General features: G+C 43.2%; 1 protein-coding gene across 4 annotated transcripts in view; it reads right to left on the bottom strand.

The window, feature by feature from the left end:
• Positions 1-694: 694 nt before the first annotated feature.
• The window catches only part of LOC124011708 (bifunctional heparan sulfate N-deacetylase/N-sulfotransferase 1-like), a 99,027-nt gene continuing 78,342 nt past the window's right edge, over positions 695-21,379 (bottom strand). For all 4 annotated transcript variants that reach the window (XM_046325205.1, XM_046325209.1, XM_046325208.1 and 1 more), the window contains 12 exons: positions 13,694-14,176; positions 11,526-11,613; positions 11,093-11,247; positions 10,318-10,503; positions 8,981-9,109; positions 8,605-8,787; positions 7,460-7,556; positions 6,715-6,838; positions 5,530-5,704; positions 4,023-4,303; positions 3,756-3,858; positions 695-3,446 (listed from right to left, as the gene is read on the bottom strand). In XM_046325205.1, coding sequence (XP_046181161.1) covers positions 3,327-3,446; positions 3,756-3,858; positions 4,023-4,303; positions 5,530-5,704; positions 6,715-6,838; positions 7,460-7,556; positions 8,605-8,787; positions 8,981-9,109; positions 10,318-10,503; positions 11,093-11,247; positions 11,526-11,613; positions 13,694-14,176 — 2,124 coding nt within the window. In that variant the 3' untranslated portion in view covers positions 695-3,326. The remainder of the gene's footprint in view (positions 3,447-3,755; positions 3,859-4,022; positions 4,304-5,529; positions 5,705-6,714; positions 6,839-7,459; positions 7,557-8,604; positions 8,788-8,980; positions 9,110-10,317; positions 10,504-11,092; positions 11,248-11,525; positions 11,614-13,693; positions 14,177-21,379) is intronic.

The following is a 21,379-nucleotide window of genomic DNA, read 5'->3' as shown; positions in this document are numbered from 1 at the left end:
ATGGGCTAGACTCTAGACCAGACCCAATTGGACCAGAGAACAATCAGACCTGAACCCAAATGGGCTAGACTCTAGACCAGACAACAATCAGACCTGAACCCAAATGGGCTAGACTCTAGACCAGACCCAATTGGACCAAAGTGATAAAACATTGATGTTTATCAGCAAAGTTGCTCTTCTTGTTAATGAATATCTCTTTATATGTTGGCTAAGCCTTCTATAAGTCATAAATTCACCTTATTAGCGTAAAATCTATATGCTATAGGCTATGCAGAGCCGTGGTCGGGTCCATCTGGGCCTATCAGCTGTAGTTACATAGAACTGAGACCAGATGACAAACAGGATCTGACTCGGACCCGAGGGGAAATGATTTGTGTTCGGGTGGAACCTTGAAGACCTATAGTCTGTACTGATCTGATCTCATACCTAGCTTCAAACTGAAAACATAATACCGGTACTATTCAACTGAAACCATTATACCCCTGTAAAAATATAGTAAAAACTCTCCGTCCCGAGTGAGACATTCTCTCATGCCCTCATGAGAGACTGTGATCTTCATCTCAGGTTTGAGGTGTCATCTGCTTCTCCTTTCCAAATGATATCGTACTTCTCTGAAAACACTTGTGTATCAAACATTCAGAAACACACACAGGGGTCTCAGTGGGGAAAGACAAGAACATTTCTGAAAAATATAAAAAATCAAGTGGTTTTATTTGCTAATTAAAAAGCACTGACAATATTAGTTACACTGTAAAAATGATTGACAACAATTACAAGTCTTTATCGTACAGTCCGGGGAGATTAGTACCATCATTGCTGTTATTGTGTTATTATCATGTCAATAATACTTTAAATAAAGAAATCAAGGAGCTCTGTACAACAATTGGCAGTGTGGGGGTAGTTGAGGGGAGGAACGTTCGTATGAACAGAGGATGAAAGACATCTGTCGGGACTTCAGCAGATGGCACTATATTAAGATCCATAGCAGTGACAATTCAATACTACCTGGATGATTCTGTCCCACTGAATGCCTCTTTCGTTGCATTATGAGAGGGGGCTGAAAGAGTTTCACCTCAATCACATTCAACAATTGATGTCTATAACATTAGATTACAGAGTCAGGAAAGAAACAAACAATCAGCATGTGCGTTGTTATTACGTCTGAACAACGTTGTACAAAAGTATTGCGGTAAGAGCAGCTTTTTGTTATGTATGCTTGCAGTGGTAGTACCATGTGACTAATGTCTGAGTTACAACTACTACTATAACTTGGGCCGTACTGACTATGTCAGATGTTCATGATTTAGATTCTCCCTGATGCAACTCAGAAATACTATGAACAACTGCTAAAACAAATTCAATGGAACATTCAAAATAAGGATTTATTAAAAATAATCCTCACACTGCAGATGACTGATGGACTGGAGTGCATTTGAACTTAGCTTATGTCAGACTTCACGTTCCCACTTTAAACAAAGTACAACTTATAAACGCTTGAAAGAGCATACATTAAGGCTTTATAAGCACTACATAAACGCTTCAAAATTAGCGTATGACACTATGAATGGTGTATAAGCATACAGTGTGTCATGTCACATTTGGCAATTCATCCTACAGTGGGAAGTGTAGTCACCTTTTATACACCATTTAGAGTATGAAATATGATTATAGATGATTTGTGAAGCATTTTCGTAGTGCCTATGAAGCCTTTATGTATACCATATAAAGCCTTCATAAGTTGTACTTTGTTTAACGTGGGACCGACTTCACATACTGTAATATCTGTGTTATGACTGAGCTTTCAGACAAGCTGTTAAACTAGAATGACTGTGCTTTCAGACAACCTATTAAACTAGAATGACTGCGCTTTCAGACAACCTATTAAACTAGAATGACTGCGCTTTCAGACAACCTATTAAACTAGAATGACTGCGCTTTCAGACAAGCTGTTAATTAGAATGACTGCGCTTTCAGACAAGCTGTTAATTAGAATGACTGCGCTTTCAGACAAGCTGTTAATTAGAATGACTGCGCTTTCAGACAACCTATTAAACTAGAATGACTGCGCTTTCAGACAACCTATTAAACTAGAATGACTGCGCTTTCAGACAACCTATTAAACAAGAATGACTGCGCTTTCAGACAACCTACTAAACTAGAATGACTGCGCTTTCAGACAACCTACTAAACTAGAATGACTGCGCTTTCAGACAAGCTGTTAATTAGAATGACTGTGCTTTCAGACAAGCTGTTAATTAGAATGACTGTGCTTTCAGACAACCTATTAAACTAGAATGACTGTGCTTTCAGACAAGCTGATAAATTAGAATATGTGTGTATCTGTAATGTCTATTTATGAGATGTACCAATACTTTGCATATTGTGCTTTCAATGTGTGCAGCCTGGCTGTCTGCCTGACACTTCCTGTGCTGTGTATGCAAACCCATCTGAAACAGAAACGAAGCAAAATGTGTTTCTGGTCACCTTTTACAATAACATGTCTCCAAATCCCAATCTTAAAAAATAAGAACTGTCAATAGGCCAGGTAATGTAGTGGTGAAGACTCTGTCTGGGCACTGGTAAATGTGTTTCTGGTCTAGTGTCTAAAGGCCTAGTGAATAAGACCACATCACACCTGTAGCCTGAGTCAATATACATCATACCACCCCCCTATGGTTTTTAGATAGAAACCACAGGCATTTTCAACTAATGGCATTCGTTCTTTAATTGATTCAAGTACTAATTGATCTCTGCTCTAGTGTAATATCTGCCCTTTTGTCACCTCGCCCAGCCTTAAATGACTGGTACTGTGCAGGCTAGGCAAGTCTCACTCTTCCTCTTCATCCTCCAGTTCCTCTCAAGAGTAAGGTCCAAGTCCATGTGAGGAACGCAAGGGATAGTCAAAGAAAGAGGGGATGAGGGTTGACCACACCCTCCTCTCCATCCCATCCTATCTGTACCGGTACCTTCACACCCCTCCACCTCTGTAAGAGGTGGCACAGTCTTGTGGGTAGTCTCTTCATAGAATGTACCAAGTAAGGGTGGTGGTATTTCATGGGGAGGTACAATTTAGGGAGAGAGAGGAGTGCACTTAGGGCCTAGGTTATGAGCCATTGTAGACTCATCGACCACAGGTCACCATCCCTGCTCTCCCTTCCTCCCTGTTCTTCCCTCTTATGAAGAGCACATACAGAAGGAGAGGCCTTCATCAGAACACACCCCTTTCTTACCCTCCTATGGATCCTCCAGGGGATTCATATCATACTCCTCCATATAGGGGGTGGTTAAGCTGTGGTACAGTCCGCTGAGCTGTCCCCCTCCCCCTGCTACCTGGTATGGACCAGTTCCTCTCGGAGCCAGCTGGGCAGGGGCTGGCCCATCCTGTACAGCAGCTTAGATAATGCTATGTTTTGATCCCTGTAGTGCTCCCTGAGGAACAACTGGGACTGGAGGATTGAGAGAGAGAGAGGGAAAAACATGGATTGGAGTGAGGTAGGGAGGGAGAGAGAGAGAGAGATAGATGAGGGATAGAGAGAGAAAAAAGGATAGGAGTGAGGTAGGGAGAGAGAGAGAGAGAGAGATAGAATTATCATTACAGACACAGCCAGGATTCAATCAACATTATCTGGTGCTCACACACATAAAACCCCCCCTTACCAGTTACAAACAGAATAATCCTAGAGGTAATTAACAAACATGAATCTTAATGAACAAATATCAGTGAACAACTTGCATTGGCAAATGACAACTCTTACCTCTGGGTCCATGTCAGGGTACCTCCGCCCCTTGCTCTTCCCCAGACACTTGGTTTTCCCTCCCTCCAGCAGCTGACACCAGAAGCCTTTGTTGGGGTCAAAGCTGGAGGAAAAACACATTACATCTTAATCTGGGAGCCTCAGTTTTAAATGCACAGGACAATTTGCATTTTTAAATGCTTGTGGTTACAATACATCTAAGCCCGTATTGCCATACGGAGGTAAGTGGCTAGGGAAGTTATCTGCTCTGTTTGTGAAGTGACTCACGCTAGGATCCTGTGGTAGTTGACCGTGTTGACCAGGCCTAAAAACCTCTGGATCCTGTCCATGACTGAGGCCGGCTCAGTCTTCAGCTGCTGCCCATCCAGAACCAGGACCTGACTGGAGTGGTAGTGGTTGAGCCATCTCTCCAGGTGGATGGCGTACCAGCCCGGAACCAAGCAACGGTTCTGGAGCACACGCAATCTCACCGGGGCATCATGGGTAGCCACGATAACATCATGGAAGGAGTATTTCAGAGCCACTGGGTCGTCATGAGCGCGCTGGTGCTGTAGGATTAGAACATGACGTAGGATTAGAACATGACGTAGGATGAGAACATGACGTAGGATTAGATCCTGACGTAGGATTAGAACATGACGTAGGATTAGAACCTGACAGGATTAGAACCTGACGTAGGATTAGAACCTGACGTAGGATTAGAACATGACGTAGGATTAGAACATGACGTAGGATTAGAACATGGCGTAGGATTAGAACATGGCGTAGGATTAGAACATGGCGTAGGATTAGAACATGGCGTAGGATTAGAACATGGCGTAGGATTAGAACATGGCGTAGGATTAGAACCTGACGTAGGATTAGAACCTGACGTAGGATTAGATCCTGACATAGGATTAGAACCTGACATAGGATTAGAACCTGACATAGGATTAGAACCTGACATAGGATTAGAACCTGACATAGGATTAGAACATGACGTAGGATTAGAACATGGCGTAGGATTAGATCATGGCGTAGGATTAGAACATGGCGTAGGATTAGAACCTGACATAGGATTAGAACATGACATAGGATTAGAACATGGCATAGGATTAGAACATGGCATAGGATTAGAACCTGACATAGGATTAGAACCTGACATAGGATTAGAACCTGACGTAGGATTAGAACCTGACATATGATTAGAACCTGACATAGGATTAGAACCTGACGTAGGATTAGAACATGACATAGGATTAGAACATGGCGTAGGATTAGAACCTGACATAGGATTAGAACCTGACGTAGGATTAGAACCTGACATAGGATTAGAACCTGACGTAGGATTAGATCCTGACGTAGGATTAGAACATGACGTAGGATTAGATCATGGCGTAGGATTAGATCATGGCGTAGGATTAGAACATGGCGTAGGATTAGAACATGGCGTAGGATTAGAACCTGACATAGGATTAGAACCTGACATAGGATTAGAACCTGACATAGGATTAGAACCTGACATAGGATTAGATCCTGACGTAGGATTAGATCCTGACGTAGGATTAGAACCTGACGTAGGATTAGATCCTGACGTAGGATTAGATCCTGACGTAGGATTAGATCCTGACGTAGGATTAGAACATGACAGTCATACTGAGGAATAGTTATGTATCGTACAGAGTAATATACAACAGTATTATATACAACAGTTATAAGGAGTTATAAACCAACCTGGTACCAGGAGTAGTAATTATGTATTATATACAACAGTTATAAGGAGTTATAAACCAACCTGGTACCAGGAGTAAGCGCGGTCAGCTGGGTTGATGAGGATGGTGATGATCTTGGATTTAGGCAAGAGGGCAGCCGCCCGCTCCGCTGCCACCTCAGAGTCAAAATAGTTGGCACTTTTCTCAAAGTAGTAGTCTGAGCTGGTGTTGGAGGGCAGGGGGAAGTACTCCATGTACCTGTGTGTTCACCAAAAGACAAAACAGATACACTAACTAAACTATACACCAACTAAACTATACACCAACTAAACTATACACCAACTAAACTATACACTAACTAAACTATACACTAACTAAACTATACACTAACTAAACTATACACTAACTAAACTATACACTAACTAAACTATACACTAACTAAACTATACACTAACTAAACTATACACTAACTAAACTATACACTAACTAAACTATACACTAACTAAACTATACACTAACTAAACTATACACTAACTAAACTATACACCAACTAAACTATACACTAACTAAACTATACACCAACTAAACTATACACTAACTAAACTATACACCAACTAAACTATACACCAACTAAACTATACACCAACTAAACTATACACTAACTAAACTATACACTAACTAAACTATACACCAACTAAACTATACACTAACTAAACTATACACTAACTAAACTATACACCAACTAAACTATACACCAACTAAACTATACACCAACTAAACTATACACTAACTAAACTATACACTAACTAAACTATACACTAACTAAACTATACACTAACTAAACTATACACTAACTAAACTATACACTAACTAAACTATACACCAACAGAAAACTGACAGAAGCCAACCCCTGGACTGGAAAGCATGTTTAATGGAAAGTCTCTAGACCAAGGGTGTCAAACTAATTTGGCCCTGGGGTTTTAGTGTTTTACATTTGAGTAATTTAGCAGACTCTCATTTAAAGTAGTACTGAATACTGAGTTAGTCCCCCCCCCACACAAAAAAACAAGGTTATAAGGGTACACTTGTATTTTTAGATCATAAGGAATAAGGTTAGATGGATGGGGGGGGCTGATCCTAGATCAACACTCCTACTCTGAGACCCTTTAAGAATACGTCCCAGAGCTCTTTCTCTGATCCTAGATCAACACTCCTACTCTGAGACCCTTTAAGAACGTCCCAGAGCTCCTTCTCTGTGGTATTCGTACCAGTCGATGCCTCTGTGGTAGTTGTGTCCGTTAAAGAACTGGATCTCCTCAAAGGTCTCCTTGTTGGGGTAGTTACTGGTCAGGTCAGGGTGCATGCCCAGGAACAGATAGAGGGCTGTAGAACCTGGGATGGAGAGGGAGACAGAGAGAGGGAGGGAAGGGGGATGAAGCGGGGAGAGAGAGACAGTGAAGAGAGAGTGTATATATTGAAGCATTAAAACATTGACTTTGCAGCAGCCATGACAATGAATGATCAAATAAATCGTCTCGTGAGTGTCCTGTTCCCATTAGTGTTGTTGTGTGTTTCTCATAAACCGCCTTCTGCTTTCTCTGCGGAGGAGATAGTGTCAGTCGGTCATGTGTGACAGGCCAGTTCCCGTCATTTTGTTCTGTACTGAGAATGTGTAACTCAGAGAGAACAACACCTCCTCTGCAGACCAAAGTCTCAGAAACCTCCCACAGGCCAGAGCAAATACCTGTCAACTCGAACTACTCATCACTGCGATAATTACATATGAGGAAGGGAAGTGAATCACAAGTGAGGTGAAATCAAGGCTCCGTCCCAAATGGTACCCTATTCCCTATATAATGCACTACTTTTGACCAGGGTATGGCTCTGGTCAAGAGTAGTGCATTATACAGGGAATAGGGTACCATTTAGGATGGGGAGCGAGCAGAAGTGAGATTGTGGACAGAGTCATGGCTAGTGATGTCCACTAGGTGGTTCTGGTGTTCCATCTCTCACCTGTCTTCTGAGGCCCAATGACAAGCAGCTTGGGGAAACGGTCGCATGTCTTCTCCTTTGACCAGATGTCCTTGTGCCTTTTGTCCTCGCAGGGATCCTGTAGGACCAGGGTTTATGAGTCCTTAGTCATTCTTACATGTATCCAGTTGTTTAACCTCTAAAAGTCTATGCCGTTGGGGGGCTTGGGTACTAAGTTAACATATGAAATAGTTTTAAGATGGTCATACCATGGATCATTTTGCTATTTTATTTAGAATTTTAGGACCCCTTTAGGTATAACATTTTTCCATGAATGTTTTTATTTACTACTGCCAATAGAAACGCATTGAATAACACAATCATCATTGGCAAAACAGACAGTCAAAAAGTAAATCATAAGGATTAAGGTTTTGAAGAGATAGAAGAAAGCTCAGGAAATATTTTTGTTTTTTGAAAACATATTTAACCCCTTATTTATTGGTACACAAAACTACATCCATTCTTCCATTCGTTTGTATGGGTTACCTTCAAATGAGTCCCCTGACACTTGTGGGGGTTGTAGAGTAAAACGGAGAACACCATCATGTTCGGGAGTCTCCCCTTTCCATAGAGGGGTCATATTAGTTTGTCCAACCGGACGCTTTCATGAGAAGACAGATTATCGGGATGTCTCCTGGTCTGACAAACCGCTGTAGCTCGGCCCCCTTCCCCCACAGATGCAGAAGGCCAACATTGGCAGATAAATAATTGATATCTCCTGCTTAAACTGACGGATGTTGAAGGGGCTTTTTAAAATGATGTTAGATTGACGCATGGGTGCGTCAATAGACTCTTAAGGATTAATGAACCCTGAACAAATACATACAACATCCTGAGGACGTGCGGCTACATTGGAACGGTCAATGGAGATGCCCTTTGAACACAAATACAATACTTGGCAGCAGTTTGTGGTCTACAGGACAAGGATCCACCCAGGACTCATGTTAAAGGCCCATCTAACTGAGACTAAGCTGTGTACAGTCAGGTTAAAAGGATGTTCTGCTCAAAATACAACCTAACATGATTTTTCCAATTGTAGTCGATTTCCCAAGATGTTTATCACATCCCAGTATTCGTCAATAGACACATCCAGTTACAGCCAGTCTCTCTCTGTCCCACAGACTGACCTGCCAGAGTGGGTCTCTCTCGTTAGGGAAGAGGCTGAAGTATCTTTGGGCCAGCTGGATGGGAGGCAGGGTCTGCAGCCGCAGGTTGGTCCAGGTTTGCAGGAAGGCCACCAGGCTCTTAAAGGTGTACAGGCCCAGCCGGTCGTTACCGTAGTTAGACAGGTGGGTCATGAAGATACTGATCTGGAGGAGGGAGAGAGAGGGAGAGAGGGAGAGAGGGAGAGAGAGAGAGAGAGAGAGAGAGAGAGAGAGAGAGAGAGAGAGAGAGAGAGAGAGAGAGAGAGAGAGAGAGAGAGAGAAAGGTTAACTTAAATTCACTCTGATAGTGGGAGTGGCCAGCAGTGATTGGATGTATTGTGTGTGTGTGTTAACTCACAGGGTTGAGTAGAACAGTGAGGAACAGCTCTCCTCCGTTAATGAGTTTGTCCAGTTCGTTGGGACTGCCTGGGTACTCCTTATAGAAGATGGTGTGCGTGAACAGGCCACATGTCTGCCTGGGCAAGACCTGCAAACAAACACACTTATAAGGCAATGACACACACAAGCATGCATGCGCACACACCAGCGCCACTGGTCTATTCAATGCAAAACATTCCAAACCCCAGGCAATATCAACACTTTTGCTTTCAATAATCTTCATATTATTATTATCATTTGGAAAGGCCTATATGGAATTCATTAAAAATACACACGCAACTAGAGAGAGTCTGGGGATCTGAATATCAATCGTCTACAGGAAGAGAGAGATGCCGACAGACAGCACGAGAGGAAAACCTACTGGCAGCACAACATAGTGTACTACTGGGGTTTCAGATAGTGTTTTTAAGAAGATTAACTTGTGTATTGGTGGTGTGCCGTCAGGGTTTATGTTGTGGATGGAAAAGTCTCTCTGTTGTTGATGTTGTTGTTGCATTGTTAAAGGCGTATCCAAGAGGTAGTGTTTGGGGGCCAGTCAGAGTGTCTGGTACTGTTTGGAGTCCAGTCAGGGTGGTTGGTAGTGTCTGGGGGCCAGTCAGGGTGGTTGGAGTGTCTAGGGGCCAGTCAGGGTGGTTGGTAGTGTCTGGGGGCCAGTCAGGGTGGTTGGAGTGTCTAGGGGCCAGTCAGGGTGGTTGGTAGTGTCTGGGGCCAGTCAGGGTGGTTGGTAGTGTCTGGGGCCAGTCAGAGCGGTTGGTAGTGTTTGGAGGCCGTTCAGAGCGGTTTGGGGGTCAGGCGGAGATAGGTGGGGTAATAGAGTTATGAAGGTGATGAGATAGGTGGGGTAATAGAGTTATGAAGGTGATGAGATAGGTGGGGTAATAGAGTTATGAAGGTGATGAGATAGGTGGGGTAATAGAGTTATGAAGGTGATGAGATAGGTGGGGTAATAGAGTTATGAAGGTGATGAGATAGGTGGGGTAATAGAGTTATGAAGGTGATGAGATAGGTGGGGTAATAGAGTTATGAAGGTGGTGAAGAGAGTGGACAAGAGAAGGCAGCACCATCTTGTTTACCCCTATTCTGTAACTTCCGATCTGCAAAGGAAGACAGAACAAACCCAGAGATGGAGAGAGTGGAACCTCTGTGCGTGTAATATTTACTGTAAATTGGTATTGTTTTTTTCACTTTTGTTTATTATTTACTTCACTTGCTTTGGCAATGTTACCATATGTTTCCCATGCCAATAAAGCACTTGAATTGAATAGAGTAACCGTCAGTAGGGTCCCTTTGACTCACGCTGATACCACTGTGTATGAATCCCCGTCTGAAGCGGGCAGGTTTGAGGTGGGGGTACTCCTCTGTGCTGGTCACCCTGATGCCCCACACCTTCTTCCAGGCATCGTAAAGCTGCAGGTGGACCGGGTACACCCCAGAGTGGTGGGGTGCCACCGCATAGCCCATGTTAGTGGGGATACCGTGCTCCTGGAAAGAGAGGGGGGAGAGGGGTAGATTGGGGGAGGAGAGAGACAGATAGAAGATAGGGAGGAAGAAGGAATCATAATTAAAATCACAGCCAGGAGTCAGACTGATATGACCTGACACACATAACCCATGACCAAGTGATTTCTCTCATTCAGCACAAGCCCTCACAATATTGCTCCTTATTAGCAATGATAAGGCTAGCCCAACAGCACATAAATGGTGCCGTAGATCTGTCATGATACAACAGGATGTGTGAGATAAAGAGCAGCATTAGCTCTGGTGCTTTGGACAAGTCATCATTTCAGAGGTGTTAGCATCGTTAGAATTTCAGAAGGGGAGGGGACATTCAGCCCGTAACATACAAAGAGAGAGGGTGGAGCTCTATGATCCAGTTCCGATCCACGTTCTAGCTCTTCTCTTAACATGTATGGACCCAGAACTTAATTGAACATCTGACCAATTATGCAAGACTTTAGTTCTGGAATAACCGAGATTAGGCTAACGTCAGCATTTCTAATGAGGAACAACACAGTGATGTGGGCTAACTGTTAGCATCCCACTGCTAGCCACCAGACAGACAGAGACTCACCATAGCGAACCTCTTGTTGAGCAGCATCTGTTCAGCTAGCACTGACTGGTTGTGGAAGAGGTGGGGCTGCATGTGGCTCCACATGTGGGGGAACCACCAGAACTCCTTGACGTAGGAGAGGAGCAGGTCATCCCCCAGGTCCTCCTCATCTGACCCTGGATACGAAGGGAGATGGATGAGAGGAGAAAAGGTAAGAGGATGGGAGGTGTGCAGAGGGAGGACAGGGACGGAGCAGGAGAGTAGCAGCGAAAGAATGAAGAGACGGAAAGGGGGAGAAAAACATTTGTTTGGTGAACAGTGTGGTGTATGTCCTCAAGTTATGAAAGCAATATGTATACTGCTTGGATTTGTTAATGCAATCCCATAAGAACCTGTGAAGTGGGTACATTAATGCTGGTGTGAGTTTCATACCGCAGGCTCCCATCGGTCTTACCTGCATGGAAGAACTTCCCTGAATAGCCCAGGTTGAAGGTGAAGTTGGGTACATGGTTACGCAGCTCTCGCTGGGTCTCCAACAGGGCCTGACACAGGGAGGAGGGGGGGGGGGGTGAGCAAGGCAACACACACACACACACCTCATCTTGTTGGTCTGTAACTCTCCCCGCTCACATCCTCATCAACTCCTGGTGGCCTCTATTCTCTCCTCCATTCCGCTTGAGATCTCTCTCCTCTGATTTGAGTTTGTTTAATTTATTCTCTGTATAGGAATCCACGCTTCATCTCTCTCTTTCTCCCAGTATCCCTCTCCTGCCATGTCAGGTTCCTTCCATAACCTCACTGTTCAGATGCCAAGAGATGAAGGAAGCCTTGATATAGTCCTGGTATTCTAATGTTCTACCCCAGCACATGAGAGGAGGTACAACTCTGATGAGGGATGCAGCACAGACAACCAAAAAAAGTCATATTCTGTGTTGAAATATGAATGGATATGGTTCTTGAGAGAGTGTGTCACCCTATCAGAACACCTGTCAACTCTGAGGAACCTACTGAGATGAATACAGAGAGAGAGGGGGTGGAGGGAGAGAATAGGTTTAATATAATACTAGGAGCGGCAAGATGCCTGTCATGTGCTGTACCAACCCACTTACGGTGTCTTCGGAAAGTGTTCAGACCCCTTCCCCTTTTTCCACATTGTGACTTTACAGCCTTGTTCTAAAAATAAATACAAATATATAAACAATCCATCAATCTACACACAATACCCCATAGCAGCAAAGTGAAAACAGGTTTTTAGCCAATTTTGCAAAAAAAGATACATAAAAACAATACCTGTGATAAATTCAATTGATTGGACATGATTTGGAAAGGCACACACCTGTCTATATAAGGTACCACAGTTGACAGTGAAGGTCACAGCTAAAACCAAGCCATGATGTCGAAGGAATTGTCCGTAGAGCTCCGAAACAGGATTGTCTCGAGGCACAGATCTGGAGAAGGGCACCAAAACATTTCTGCAGCATTGAATGTCCCCAAGAACATAGTGGCCTCCATCGTTCTTAAATTATAGAAGTTTGGAACCACCAAGACTCTTACTAGAGCTGGCCGCCTGGCCAAACTGAGCAATCGGAAGAGAAGGGCCTTTGTTTGGGAGGTGACCAAGAACCCGATAGTAACTCTGACAGAGCTCCAGAGTTCTTCTGTGGAAATGAAATAAGCTTCCAGAAGGACAATCATCTGCATCACTCCACCAATCAGGCCTTTATGGTAGAGTGGCCAAACGGAAGCCACTTCTCAGTAAAAGGCGCATGACAGCCCGCTTGGAGTTTGCCAAAGGGCACCTAAAGGACTCTCAGACCAGGAGAAACAAGATTCTCTGGTCTGATGAAACCAAGATTGAACTCTTTGGCTTGAATGCCAAGCATCACGTCTGGAGGAAACCTGGCACCATCCCTACGGTGAAGCATGGTGGTAACAGCATCATGCTGTGGAGATGTTTTTCAGCGGCAGGGACTGGAAAACTAGTCAGGATTGAAAGATTATCTGAGATCCTTGATGAAAACCTGCTCCAGAGTGCTCGGGAATGACCCTAAGCACGCAGTCAAGACAATGCAGGAGTGGCTTCGGGACAAGTCTCTGAATGTGCTCGAGTGACCCAGCCAGAGCCTGCACTTGAACCCGATCGAACATCTCTGGAGAGACCTGAAAATTGCTATGCAGCAATGCTCCCCATTCAACCTGACAGAGCTTGAGAGGATCTGCAGAGAAGAATGGGAGAAACTCCCCAAATACAGGTGTGCTAAGCATGCAGCATCATACCCAAGAAGACTCAAGGCTGTAATCGCTGCCAAAGATGCTTCAACAAAGGTCTGAATACTTATGTATTGGTGATATCAGTTTTAAATGTTTTACACATAAAATTAAAAAAAAAAAAAAAAATCTTAGTAATTATGGGGTATTGTACGTAGATTGCTGAGGTTAAAATACATTTAATACATTTTAGAATAAGGCTGTAACGTAACAAAATGTGGGTCTGAATACTTTCCGAATGCACTATACCTGCCTAATAATGCTTCATTGCAAACATATAATGCAGCATAATTACAAGATGTCAGAGATGGAAACATTGGAAATGGACATTTCTTTATTCTGAGTATATATCACCTTAACATCATCCACCTTCATCCTCGTGCCCTCCTTCCCAACAAAGATGTCATCTATATCGACCAGTAGGTGTCGCTCCAGGGAGAGAGAGAGCCTCTTTCCCGTCAGGAAGCCCACCGCGTCCACAAACACCAGCTTGTGCAGCCAGAAGTTGAGGTTGTTCCCAAACAGAACCCTCTGGATCCCATCATGGAGCCCCAGGTCCTGCACCACGGAGGGAAGCAGTGCGACCGTCGTACCCAGTGAGGGGACACTCTCTGCGGACTGGGTCTTGGCCAGGAGGACGGGCTCATAGGTGGAGTGGTTGGACTGAAAGACGGTCCAGTCGTCACCCGGGAGGGGGCCTGGGAGGGGTTGGCCGGAGCGCGTGATGAAGAGGAGGGGGGACTTGGAGTTGACCGTGCAGTCTTTCAGGCCCAGGTTGGAGTGGAGGAAGAGGGGGAAGCCTTTGAGCTGGGCACTCAGCAGGCTATTCTCATTGGCCTACAGGAGGGAGGAGGGTGGTAAATTACATCATCAAGAATGGACAGAGAGTTACAATTTCATTCCAGTAAATTCTATTCAGATCATTGTCGATAGAAATCTGTTGCATTGCATTGAATGGACAAAACTTCCAATCATGTGGAATAGAAAATCCTTTTAGCTCTGTGGAATACATTTCCAAGTGTCATCCTATTGAATAAGCTTGACTATGAAATACATTCTATCGAGATGAAGGGGGTGGTAATTCAATTCATTAGATCCTATGGATGTCCAATCTCTTTCTCCTAAACTGCCCCTCCCTCCCTCCCTCCCTACCGCCCTCCCACTCACTCACTGGAGGCTTAGTCAATAACTATCTTACATGGCTGTGTGGGCGTCTAAGAAAACAATGTTATTAAGTTAACACTCACACACTGAGGATGTTCCCATACACACAAAAAAATATTAAAGCAACTTTCCCCCAATGCCCACGGAAGTATGAAACATATTCCTGTTCAACATTGATGATGTCATTGAGATTAATTTCTCACCCTCACTTTCTCTCCCTGATAGACTGATCACAAACCCCACTAGATTGACCAGGTATTCATGCTTACCCACCTACCACTCCTCCCTCTACCTCTGCTCTTTCACAAGACCTGCAAACTGTCCTTTGGTTACCAGGCTCTACTGGGATTACTAAGATAGAGGAATAGAGAGAGAGGAAGAGAGAGAGAGTGACAGTGAGAGAGAGAAAGGAAGAGAGAATGAGAGAGACAGAGAGCAAGAGTGAGAGCACATGAGACAGAGAGAGAGCCTGCCATAAGATGAGGGACAGAGTCTGACAGACCAATCAACCTGCACATGTCCTCTACTGTATGCTTATTGTTATCGTTCAATGTATGGTTATTTTGACCCTTTGTTATTGTTGTTACTGTTGTCCCGTTGACAATTTTGATTCTTATTATTTTCATATTGTAAATATCCAAAGTAAGCTTTGGCAATATGTACATTGTTATGGCAAAGCAAATTGAATTGAATTGAGAGCACGAGAGACAGAGGACCAGTGAGAGAGACAGAGAGAAGAGAGAGAGCGAGAGAGGGAGAGAAAGACAGAGAGAGAGACACAGACAGAGAGAGAGAGCAAAAGAGAGAGGAAGAAGGAGAGACGCAGCACACAAGAGAGAGAGAGACACAGAGAGGAAGAGAGAGAGGAAGAAAGAGAGAGAATGAGACAGCGCGCCAGATAGACAGAGAGAGAAAGAAAGAGAGAAGAAGAGGAAGAAAAAGCAAGAGCATGAGACAGCGAGAGAGAGAGAAAGAGACAGACAAGTATTTCTCACTCAAAGGTTTTTCTTTATTTTCTTAATTGTAGAATAATAGTGAACACATATACTGAGCTGGCTGCTTTTCCTTCACTCTGTGGTCCGACTCATCCCAAACCATCTCAATTGGGTTGAGGTCGGGGGATTGTGGAGGCCATGTCATCTAATGCAGTACTCCATCACTCTCCTTCTTGGTAAAATAGCCCTTACACAGCCTGGAGGTGTGTTTGGTCATTGTTCTGTTGAAAAACAAATGATAGTCCCACTAAACCCAAACCAGATGAGATGGCGTATCGCTGCAGAATGCTGTGGTAGCCACGCTGGTTAAGTGTGCCTTGAATTTTAAATACAGTGAAGGAAAAAAGTAGTTGATCTCCTGCTGATTTTGTATGGTTTGCCGACTGAAGAAGAAATTATCGGTCTATAATTTTAATGGTAGGTTTATTTGAACAGTGAGAGACAGAATAACAACAACAAAAATCCAGAAAAACGCATGTCAAAAATGTTATACATTTATTTGCATTTTAATGAGGGAAATAAGTATTTGACCCCTCTGCAAAACATGACTTAGTACTTGGTGGCAAAACCCTTGTTGGCAATCACAGAGGTCAGACGTTTCTTGTAGTTGGCCACCAGGTTTGCACACATCTCAGGAGGATTTTGTCCCACTCCTCTTTGCAGATATTCTTGGATATAGGGGGCGCTCTTAATTTATGGATAAAAAAACATTCCCATTTTAAACAAGATATTTTGTCACGAAAAGATGCTCGACTATGCATATAATTGACAGCTTTGGAAAAAAAACACTCTGACGTTTCTAAAACCGCAAAGACATTGTCTGTGAGTGCCACAGAACTAATGCTACAGGTGAAACCAAGATGAAACTTCAAACAGGAACTGAGACAGATTTTTGAGGCGCTGTTTTCCAATGTCTCCTTATATGGCTGTGAATGCGCCAGGAACGAGCCTACACTTTCTGTCGTTTCCCCAAAGTGTCTGCAGCATTGTGCCGTATTTGTAGGCATATCATTGGAAGATTGACCATAAGAGACTACATTTACCAGGTGTCCGCCTGGTGTCCTCCGTCGAAATTGGTGCGTACTCTCTAGCTGCATGTATTTTCCCATGTGATTCAGAGGAGAAACAAAACTGCCACGAATGACATATCATCGAATAGATATGTGAAAAACACCTTGAGGATTGATTCTAAACAACGTTTGCCATGTTTCTGTCGATATTATAGAGTTAATTTGGAAAAAAGTTCTGCGTTTTGATGACTGAATTTTCAGGGTTTTTTCTCAGCCAAATGTGATGAACAAAACGGAGCGATTTCTCCTACATAAATAATATTTTTGGAAAAATTGAACATTTGCTATCTAACTGAGAGTCTCCTCATTGAAAACATCCGAAGTTCTTCAAAGGTAAATCATTTTATTTGAATGCTTTTCTTGTTTTTGTGAAAATGCTAGCTATCAATTCTCTTACACAAATGCTTGTTTTGCTATGGTTGAAAAGCTTATTTTGAAAATCTGAGATGACAGTGTTGTTAAAAGGCTAAGCTTGAGAGCCAATATATGTATTTAATTGAATTTGTGATTTTCATGAATAGTTAACGTTGCGTTATGGTAATGAGCTTGAGGCTATAATTACGATCCCGGATACGGGATTGCTCGTCGCAACAGGTTAAGATTTCGAGGCTGACGTTTGGCAACTCGAACCTTCAGCTCCCTCCACATATGTTCTATGGGATTAAGGTCTGGAGACTGGCTAGGCCACTCCAGGACCTTGTTGTGCTTCTTCTTGAGCAACTCCTTTGTTGCCTTGGCCGTGTATTTTGGGTCATTGTCATGCTGGAATACCCATCCACGACCCATTTTCATGCCCTGGCTGAGGGACGGAGGTTCTCACCCAAGATTTGACGGTACATAGCCCCGTCCATCGTCCCTTTGATGCGGTGAAGTTGTCATGTCCCCTTAGCGGAAAAACACCTCCAAAGTATGTTTCCACCTCCATGTTTGATGGTGGGGATGATGTTCTTGTGGTCATAGGCAGCATTCCGCCCCCTCCAAACACGGCGAGTTGAGTTGATGCCGAAGAGCTCCATTTTGGTCTCATCTGACCACAACACTTTCACCCAGTTGTCCTGTGAATCATTCAGATGTTCATTGGCCAACTTCAGACGGGCATGTATATGTGCTTTCTTGAGCCGGGGGCCCTTGCGGGTGTTGCAGGATTTCAGTCCTTCACGGCATAGTGTGTTACCAATTGTTTTCTTGGTGACTATGGTCCCAGCTGCCTTGAGATCATTGACAAGATCCTCCTGTGTAGTTCTAGGCCGTTTCCTCACCGTTCTCATGATCATTGCAACTCCACAAGGTGAGATCTTGCATCGAGCTCTAGGCAAAGGGAGATTGACAGTTCTTTTGTGTTTCTTCCATTTGCGAATAATCGCATCAACTGTTGTCACCTTCTCACCAAGCTGCTTGGCGATGGTCTTGTAGGCCATTCCAGCCTTGTGTAGGTCTACAATCTTGTCCCTGACATCATTGGAGAGCTCTTTGGTCTTAGCCAATGGTGGAGAGTTTGGAATCTGATTGATTGCTTCTGTGGAAAGGTGTCTATTATACAGGTAACAAACTGAGATTATGAGCACTCCCTTTAAGAGTGTGCTCCTAATCTCAGCTCGTTACCTGTATAAAAGAGACCTGGGAGCCAGAAATCTTTCTGATTGAGAGGGGGTAAAATACTTATTTCCCTCATTAAAATGCAAAACAATTTCTAACATTTTTGACATGTGTTTTTCTGGATTTTGTTGTTGTTATTGTCTCTCACTGTTCAAATAAACCTACCATTAAAATTATAGACTGATCATTTCTTTGTCAGCAGGGGATCAAATACTTTTTTCAAAAAGTACAAAATCAGCAGGGGATCAGCAGGGGATCAGCAGGGGATCAAATACTTTTTTCCCCTAACTGTAAATCACAGACAGTGTCACCAGCAAAGCACCCCCACACCATAACATCTCCTCCTCCGTGCTTTATGGTTGGCAATACACATGCGGAGATCATCCGTTCACCCACACTGCGTCTCACAAAGACACGGCAGTTGGAACAAAAAAGTTCCAATTTGGACTCCAGACCAAAGGACACCATTGCGGGTGTTTCTTGGCCCAATCAAGCCTCTTTTATTATTGGTGTCCTTTAGTAGTCGTTTCTTTGCAGCAATTCAACCATGAAGTCCTGATTCACACAGTCTCCTCTGAACAGTTGATGTTGAGATGCGTCTGTTACTTGAACTCTGTGTAGCATTTATTTGGGCTGCGATTTCTGAGGCTGGTCCCTAATGAACCTATCCTCTGCAGCAGAGGTAACTCTGGGTCTTTCCTTCCTGTGGCGGTCCTCATGAGAGACAGTATAATTATAGCACTTGAAGGTTTTTGCGACTGCACCTGAAGAAACTTTCAAAGTTCTTGAAATGTTCCACATTGCCTGATCTTCATGTCGTAAAGTAATAATGGACTGTCATTTCTCTTTGCTTATTTGAGCTGTTCTTGCCATAATAAAGACTTTTACTAAATACGGCTATCTTCTGTATAACCCCCCCCCACACACACACCTTGCCACAACACAACTTATTGGCTCAAACGCATTAAGAAGGAAATAAATTCCACAAATGTACTTTTAACAAGGCACACGTGATAATTAAAATATATTCCAGGTGACTACCTCATGAAGCTGGTCGAGAGAATGACAAGAGTCTGTAAAGCTGTCATCAAGGCAAAGGGTGGCTATTTGAAGAATCTCAAATATAAAATATATTTAGATTTGTTTAGCACTTTTTTGGTTACGACATGATTCCATGTGTTATTTCATAGTTGTGATGTCTTTATTATTATTATACAAGGTAGACAATACTAATAATAAAGAAAACCCTTGAATGAGTAGGTGTTCTAAAACGTTTGACTGGTAGTGTATATTCTTCAACAATCAATGGGTATATATCATTAATTTATAGGTTATACTCGTCAAAATCAGTGGGTATACAGTTGAAGTCAGAAGTTGACATACACTTAGGTTGGAGTCATTAAAACTAGTTTTTCAACCACTCCACAAATTTCTTGTTAACAAACTATAGTTTTGACAAGTCGGTTAGGACATCTACTTTGTGCATGACACAAGTCATTTTTTCCAACAATTGTTTACATACAGATTATTTCACTTATAACTCACTGTATCACAATTCCAGTGAGTCAGAAGTTTACATACACTAAGTTGACTGTGCCTTTAAACAGCTTGGAAAATTCCCGAAAATATAGGCTTTAGCTTCTTATAGGCTAATTGACATGATTTGAGTCAAGTGGAGGTGTAACTGTGGATGTATTTCAAGGCCTACCTTTGACTCAGTGTCTCTCTGCTTGACATCATGGGAAAATCAAAAGAAATCAGCCAAGACCCAGAAAAAAAATTGTAGACCTCCACAAGTCTGGTTCATCCATGGGAGAAATTTACAAATGCCTGAAGGTACCACGTTCATCTGTACAAACAATAGCACGCAAGTAAACACCATGGGACCACGCAGCTGTCACACCGCTCAGGAAGGAGACACCTTGTCTCCTAGAGAGGAACGCACTTTGGTATGAGAAGTGCAAATCAATCCCAAAACAACAGAAAGAACCTTGTGAAGATGCTGGAGGAAACAGGTACAAAATTATCTATATTCACACTAAAACGAGTCCTATATCGACATAACCTGAAAGGCCATTTAGCAAGGAAGAAGCCACTGCTCCAAAACCGCCATAAAAATGCCAGACTATGGTTTGCTACTGCACATGGGGACAAAGATCGTACTTTTTGGAGAAATGTCCTCTGGTCTGATAAAAAAAAATAGAACTGTTTGGCCATAATGACCATCGTTATGTTTGGAGGAAAAAGGGGAAGGCTTGCAAGCCGAAGAACACCATCCCAGCCGTGAAGCACGGGGGTTGCAGCATCATGTTGTGGGTGTGCTTTGCTGCAGGAGGGACTGGTGCACTTCACAAAATTGATGGAATCATAAGGATGGAAAATTATGTGGATATATTGAAGCAACATCTAAAGACATCATTCAGGAAGTTGAGGCTTGGTCGCAAATGGGTCTTCCAATGACCCCAAGAATACTTCCAAAATGGTGGCAAAAGGGCTTAAGGACAACAAAGTCTAGGTATTTGAGTGGCCATCACAAAGCCCTGACCTCAATCCTATAGAAAATTTGCGGGAAGAACTGAAAAAGCGTATGCGAGGAAGGAGGCCTATACTCCTGACTCAGTTACACCAGCTCTGTCAGGAGGAATGGGCCAAAATTCAACAAACTTATTGTGGGAAGCTTGCGGAAGGCTACGTGAAATGTTTGACTCAAGTTAAACAATTTAAAGGCAATGCTGCCAAATACTAATTGAGTGTATGTACTCGTCTGACCCATTGGGAATGTGATGAAAGAAATAAAAGCTGAAATAAATCATTCCCTCTACTATTATTCTGACAATTCACATTCTTAAAATAAAGTGGTGATCCTAACTGATTAAATGTCAGGAATTGTGAAAAACTGAGTTTAAATGTATTTGGCTAAGGTGTATGTTAACTTATGACTTCAACTGTATACTCTTCACCAATCAGTGGATATATATCATTCATTTATAGAGCTAACTGATTTGTTTTTTGTTTGTCCGATACCGATATTTGGGGGACAACACGTCTGGTGTTCAACCTTCCCAAGTTCTCTCACGTCACCCCGCTCCTCCGCTCTCTCCACTGGCTTCCAGTTGAAGCTCGCATCCGCTACAAGACCATGGTGCTTGCCTACGGAGCTGTGAGGGGAACGGCACCTCAGTACCTCCAGGCTCTGATCAGGCCCTACACCCAAA

Source organism: Oncorhynchus gorbuscha, linkage group LG23, assembly GCF_021184085.1.
Source record: "Oncorhynchus gorbuscha isolate QuinsamMale2020 ecotype Even-year linkage group LG23, OgorEven_v1.0, whole genome shotgun sequence".
NCBI lineage: Eukaryota > Metazoa > Chordata > Actinopteri > Salmoniformes > Salmonidae > Oncorhynchus > Oncorhynchus gorbuscha.
The sequence above is the reverse complement of the archived record's forward strand: the minus strand, read 5'-3'. Positions and strand labels throughout refer to the sequence as shown.